Source organism: Taurulus bubalis, assembly GCF_910589615.1.
Source record: "Taurulus bubalis genome assembly, chromosome: 6".
Taxonomy (NCBI): Eukaryota; Metazoa; Chordata; class Actinopteri; order Perciformes; family Cottidae; genus Taurulus; species Taurulus bubalis.
The window spans coordinates 4,325,762-4,332,675 of NC_136594.1; the positions used below are offsets into that span (position 1 = coordinate 4,325,762).

The 6,914-nt window shown below is 39.4% G+C and overlaps 1 protein-coding gene across 1 annotated transcript in view; it reads left to right on the forward strand.

Moving 5' to 3' along the window:
- Window positions 1–3,824, forward strand: part of aftpha (aftiphilin a) — a 12,546-nt gene extending 8,722 nt beyond the window's left edge. Inside the window, exons 8-10 of the mRNA XM_079219607.1 lie at window positions 668–751; window positions 2,128–2,251; window positions 2,349–3,824. Coding sequence (XP_079075733.1) covers window positions 668–751; window positions 2,128–2,251; window positions 2,349–2,490 — 350 coding nt within the window. The 3' untranslated portion in view covers window positions 2,491–3,824. The remainder of the gene's footprint in view (window positions 1–667; window positions 752–2,127; window positions 2,252–2,348) is intronic.
- Window positions 3,825–6,914: the final 3,090 nt, after the last annotated feature.

The window sequence follows — 6,914 nt, forward strand, 5'->3', positions numbered from 1 at the left end:
TTCCTTAAAGTCTGTAGACTCTTCAGTCCAGTGTTGTTGTTGTTGTTGTTGTTGTTTTCACACAGCGTGGAAATGTCTTCTAGACAATTATGTAGATGTGAAGAAAAAAAACTTCATTAAAGGAAAAATCCACAATAAACATCCCGCCACCCGGTTCCTCATGAGACCGAAAGTCTAAATCCTGCTGCACAAAACTCTATTTTTCCTCCAGTCGTTGTTTCTTTTAATTATCCCGTTGGTACGAGACAGCTGGAGTGTGGTTTTATCTCCTCGGGCCTCTGAATACTTTTTAAATGATCAGCCTGACGGACAAACTAAAAGCTTCAAACTAAAAACAACTGACCCTCCATTCAACAGGAGAATGCAAAGTCCTAAAATGTGAAACGTATAAATGGAAGCGGCGGTAAAACGTCTTTGCAGAACATTGAAATGTCTTTTTTAAATCTGCACAAACAGAGACGCTTTGAACCCGGATGTGAAGTGGAGCTTTCCTTTAGCCGCTGATGAAAACAACATGGCCGCTCTGCATGAAGACTTAGACCTGTCTAACATTTAGCCGCCTCTGCTTTCTGATCACTGACACTGCTGCATGTTTTCTGGTTCTCTCTCTCTCTCTCTCTCTCTCTCTCTTTGTCTGTTAACCTCACTCGCCCCTCCTCCTGTGCAGCGAGCGGAGGCTCGTCTCTGTTAAACCTGGATTTCTTTGGTCCTGTGGAGGATTCAGGCTCCAGCAGCTCGCCCTCCATCCCAGGTCAGCAGCTGCTCACGGCCTCCTCAGCTCCTCCTCTTTTGTATCGGCCTCCTGTCTCCTAACCCCTCGCTCCTAACTCCTAACCCCTCGCTCCTAACTCCTAACTCGTCCGTAGGAGGATGCAGGAGAACTCCCACCTTTCAGACTCTTATGCTGCGTTCACACCAAACGTGTTGCGAATGTTACTCGCGCCTGAAAGGGGGCGTGGCTTATCTCCGTTAGAAACAGTTACCGTAAAATTCTCCTTTTCACAACCTAACGCCTCTGTGCATTGACTTTGCTTGTGATCTACTCGCGCGTCAAATTCACGCCGCGTTTGGTGTGAACGCAGCATTAGTGAGCGGCGTCCAGTCGAAATCTTCACTTTGGAATTAAAACCGGTTTATTGACGAGCAGTTTTTTTTTTTTTTTTTTTACACGCAAAGAATCTGCCTCATGTTTTGGTGGATTACAATAAACGTAGCAAGAGAAGAAGAAAAACAACTCAAAATGATATTATAATAATTTACATAATTTTACCTAAAAACAATAACAATATAAACGAGGCAGAGACGTTATGGCTGTAAGTACACACAATAAACGTAACTATATTAACACGTGTAAAATAGATCTAATGTAAATTGTGAAAAACAAATAGTCGACCAAAATATGCTTAAAGTCAGTCAAACATTCAGTAAATACAAAATAAATATTGTTTGTCAACTTGCAGGATTTTATTTTCCTCCACATAAGCAATTTTTTATTATTGACTAAAAGTCCCACTTTAAATTAAAAGTTACATTTTAAATTGTGTCTCTTTCAACATGTGATTATGGACTGTCTGAAACATTATCTGCATTTTATATATATATCATTTTTTATTTTATTTTAAACCCTTGCCGCTGAAGTTTAGTTTTCCTCGCGTGAATCTTTTTTGCAAAGAAAACAGAAACGCATAAAGGCCGCATCCCAACACTTAAAGGCCGCATCCCAACACTTAAGGGCCGCATCCCAACGCGTAAAGGCCGCATCCCAACGCATAAAGGCCGCATCCCAACACTTAAGGGCCGCATCCCAACACTTAAGGGCCGCATCCCAACACTTAAGGGCCGCATCCCAACGCATAAAGGCCGCATCCCAACGCATAAAGGCCGCATCCCAACACTTAAGGGCCGCATCCCAACGCATAAAGGCCGCATCCCAACACTTAAGGGCCGCATCCCAACACTTAAGGGCCGCATCCCAACGCATAAAGGCCGCATCCCAACACTTAAGGGCCGCATCCCAACGCATAAAGGCCGCATCCCAACGCATAAAGGCCGCATCCCAACACTTAAAGGCCGGTGACTCGGCTCCTCTCCTCCGTGTCGTCACGCTTCCTTGTCTCCTCGTTCTAGGAGTCGACCCGGAGCTGTACGAGCTGACGACGGCCAAGATGGACGCCGGCGGCCCCGGCAGCCGCGTGGCGGACGCCTTCGCCCGCCTGATGTCCACCATGGAGAAGACCAGCACGTCCACCAGGTCAGAGGTCAAATCATTCCCCATCAGGCGCTCAGACCTGATCATTTAGCTTCGGTCCCGTTTCATTGATCTTTGCGTGCGTCCTCCTCTCCGGCAGGAAGCCGAGGAAAGAGGAGAACCTGAGCGACGAGGCGTCCAAAGTGATCGCCGGCCTGCCGGACCTGTCCTTCATGCAGGCCAAGGTGCTGATGTTCCCCGCCACGCTGATGCCGCTCAGCTGCCAGGCAACGCCGGACTGAAGCCCTGCCCTCTGAAGCCCCGCCCCCTGAAGCCCCTCCTCCTCCACTCACATCATTCCTTCCCTTAAGCCCCGCCCACTGGGCCCATCTTAACAAGTTGTCCTCGCCTTTCTTTCTTTCTTTTCTTCTCTTGCTGCGTCTTAGTTCCTCCCTTTCATACTTAATTACATTTTTAATTTGCGCTTTTGTTTTTCAACTTATACACTTTTTTTTAATTTGTATTATTATTATTATAAAGCGAAGCATTTATGATCACAGGAAACAGCTCGGACGTGAAGGAACGGGAACAGGAAAAGGATTAATTTATAGAGTTGATAATTTATAGTGGAAGGTGTAGAGGTGTGTGTGCCGTTCATATCCAGAAGAATCATCGTGTATATAATCAGGGATTAAATGTTTATATTCCTTTCTGTTCGGGTCTGTTTTTATCGGAATGATTTTCCGTCTAAGTGGTGGGAGTGTGTTCGTGTCCGTCTGTGAAGGAAACGCTTGGCTGAAGCTCTTTGAATCAAAATGAAGTGGAATATATGTAAGTTTAAATGAATACGTTTATATACATCTATAAAATCTCTCTATATATAAATATAAATATATATTTATCGACTTGAAACCACACTGCCTGCAAAATCCAGCTGAATGTTTTTATCCCTTCGTTGTGTTTAAAGGCCTTTTTTTATTTAATTTTACCTGCAGTCGGTGTCGATCTTAAACTTTTCTTTAACCCGCATTCTGTCTGTTTTATTACTTTTATTTTAAATTAAAGTGATGCCCCGCCCTCCTTCCTGTCGCCGTCTTTAGAACGCAGGATGTTTTTTGTTCTCTTGAGTCGATGTGTCCTGTCTTTTCTTTAGAGGGTGAATCAGGACTTTTTTGGTTAAAACCACTGAAACTTGCAGGTTTCTCTGCAGTGAAGGTCGAGTCGCATCAGAAGGGAATTAAGGGACCAATTTCTGCTTCCATGTGCCGGGTGTCCGTACACTGTTCCTGATATGAAGTGCTTTTTGTTGTCGCGGCTCTTATTTTGCTCATTGTCTTCTCTTTTTTTTTTTTTTTTTGCAATATTTATTTTATTTTTTTGCTCATACTACTGTCGGGCCCCGTCTCCCAGGAGGATTTTGCACATTGTAAAGATGAAATGGATGTAATCATAGTTCACTGTGGCTTTAGACTGTGTACAGTTAAACTATGGACTGTAAAATGTACGGGAAAATTCCTATGGAAAAAAACTGAATCACTTGAAGAGCCTGTCAAAAGGTTATTGTGCATGCCCGGGTTCTTTTGAGACGATACGTGTGTAAATTTTACTTTTAGTGTACACAAGAAATTAAAATAGTTATCTTCTCTGCTTGTTTCTGTTTCTTTTGCACGGAAGTCGTGTTATCGAGATTTAAAAAATGACACAATTTTAAAAGACTGTTCTAGGTAAATTATTTAATAAGAATATTCATGTAATAAAAAAAATAATAATTATATTTAAATATATAATTATATATGGTAATATTTAAATATGTTATTATAATTATATATAGTTATTATTATATATCATTATATATATATAATTTAAAAGAATTAATTGGTAAATTAATTTCATTATTTATTGTAAAACTAAGATTTAATTTTAATAGTTTACTATTTCTAATTTTGTGTTTTTTCCTTTCAAATAATATTATTTAATATATTTGTTTTAAATGCAACAGTTACTCTACAATACTCACAATACATGTGTATTATTTGCACTAGTTTAATAATTAAAGACTAAATAATGAAGTAAAGCAAATTTGAGTTAATTATATGAATTTATACTACAAAATTGCCTTTAAAAAGTTTTGAAAATAAGAAGCAAAAAATAAAAGTTAGTCAAAATCCAACATGATCACATTTTTCTGTGATTTCTTTAACACGTTATTTCGGGGTGAACTGTCCCTTTAACTGGTTAACGAATATTCTTAATGTCTGTTGGAAACGGACCAGAAAACAAAGATAATGAATTAAAGACAGAGAAGAAGACAAAGATGAGATAATTCTCATTTAATGTAGAAAATAAAATTACTAAAGTGGAACCCCTCAGAGCTGAATCCTCATTTTACACATTCAAATATAATTCTCAGCAGAAACATGTCATATTGCATATGTGAAGGCACAGAGTCAAGTAACGACTAACTCCTCCCCTTCTGTTGATGTCCAGAAAAATAAAACCATCACAAGAGATAATAACATTTTGGTTTGATGAGAAAAGTGTCTTCACAACCAATCTTTCGTTCTGGAGATGGAAACAAACAAAACACCTGGAGCCGGTTTCTAAATATAAAAACACATGAATTCATGTTCCGTTAGTCCATTCGTTGTCTTACTTTTTGTTGATTTTACAATGAAAAGATATTTTGGATGAAAATGGATTAAAAAACATCCCCAAATACAAAATCCCAAGTATCTTTGATCTTAATCCCAATCGCTCTTTACTTACACGGATTCACACCGGATACAAATGTGTTTAAATAAATTGTAAATGGTGGCGAAAAAGCTCCAGGAAGATCTTAGAAAACTATCAAGAATTAAATCATAAAGACATTTGTGAAGTTAAATAAAAAAATAGAATACTTGTACCAACTGCAAAAAGTGTGTATTATGTAGATACATGTATAATACAAACGACATAATGTATGAAGAGGAGCATTCTGGGTATAATTCGTCTGTAATCTGGACTCGAGACAACCTGCGGTTACATCATCCGTCCAGCAGGTGGAGACACAGAGGTTGGCTTTTAAAAAGACGCAGATCTGGAATCAGCTTTAATTTTCATGTATCGGGACGCGATTGATCCCGGTCTGATCGATCTGACCCGTTGAGGACGGACAGGAAGTCCACACAGACAGCATGGCAACACAAACAAACAAACAAACAAACAAACAAACAAGGGTTGGAGTTCAGAAAAAAAGTAAAAAATAAAATAAACAGGCCCAGTGTTTATCCACATATAACTCACTCACACACTCTCTCTCACACACACACACTTCGACTTGGGAAGTAATTTAATCCTTTCAAAGAATACATATTTATGTTTTTGTACAAACAAAATGTTAGTGTCGAGAGTTACAATAAATACACACTGAGCTGAGAGATAATAAATAATTCATAGCGCTGTGCGGTCGGAGTTATTTCTGCTAAAGGGAACGTCTGTCAGCGTTATTATTCCTTAACCGACCGTCACGTCATGAAGGAGTTGAGTTCTACTGCCGCCGTACTTCAGCTCCTAGAACCGTCATTTTAGGAAGACATGAAGAAGAAATGTCTCATTGGTTGAGTTAAAAGTGAGGACCAATAAACCATGTAAAATCAGACTGAGGCTCTTTTTAAAAACAGACATTTCTGCTCACGAGTCCGTTAGAAGTAGATTTGAATAGCTGGTGAGCTAGTTAGCTTCCCTTCATGCTAAGCTAACTGTGTTTGTGTGGCCGTGAGCTCAAATCAAGATACATCTTATGTTTTGCACTTTAATTTATTTAAGAGTTTTTCGTTTCCTACAAATTCTTTTTGTATTTTTTAATCTTCTATAACGTCTTTACAAAATAAAGTTATTACTATTTAGATTTTCGGGTTTTTAACTCAACCGATGAGATGTTCTCCTCTTTGTGCTTCTAAAACTACGAGATGTTTTTTAAACCAGAAACCGGGACGACAACTACAGTGAAAAGAAATTAAAATGTATGTAGGTACCATTGTAAATAAAAATTGTTCACATGTTGAGTGCTTTTTAAAAATATTTTCACATTCTTTGTTGACAAAATAAAACCCGTTTTGCAGGCCGGACCTGCTGCATTTTAAAATGGTTTTACATGATGAAATTGAGGTTATTACTCAAAAAGAAACTTCCTTTAGAGTAACAGCGAGACGTGACCGAGGTTTTTTGAAGAAAAAAAAAGGCACTGGATTGTTTTAGTTTTTTCTCATAAATGCTGACGATCATTTTCTTCTTTTCTTCTTCTCGTTTGTAAAAACATGCACCGGCGGTAGAAAAAGTCTTTTTTTGTTTCTTACAATTTCTCGGACAAGCGGTAGAAAACCGGACGGAGCTTCACGCCGGCGTTACGGAGCCGGGAGTTTCCACCGGAAGACGAAGTTAAATCCAGACATTTAAAGAATCCAGAGTGTGCATTTACTGCCCCGTTAGCCGTTAGCTTAGCTTGTCTGTTTCTGAGAAAGAAGCCCGCAAAGCTCCTGTAACTACCTAGTGCTAGCATTGATGCTATCGGGATGGAAAGCGTCATTTCATTTCCTGGCTGGTTTGGGAAAGTGCAGATGAATAAACACGGCAGAGTTCTCTTCAGCTCGAATCCTCCAGAATGAAACCAGCGTGAAGCCCGTCGTGACTTTAAAACTGTACAAAAATGAACAAAAAGTGAATAAAAAAGGTCCAAAGCGTCCTC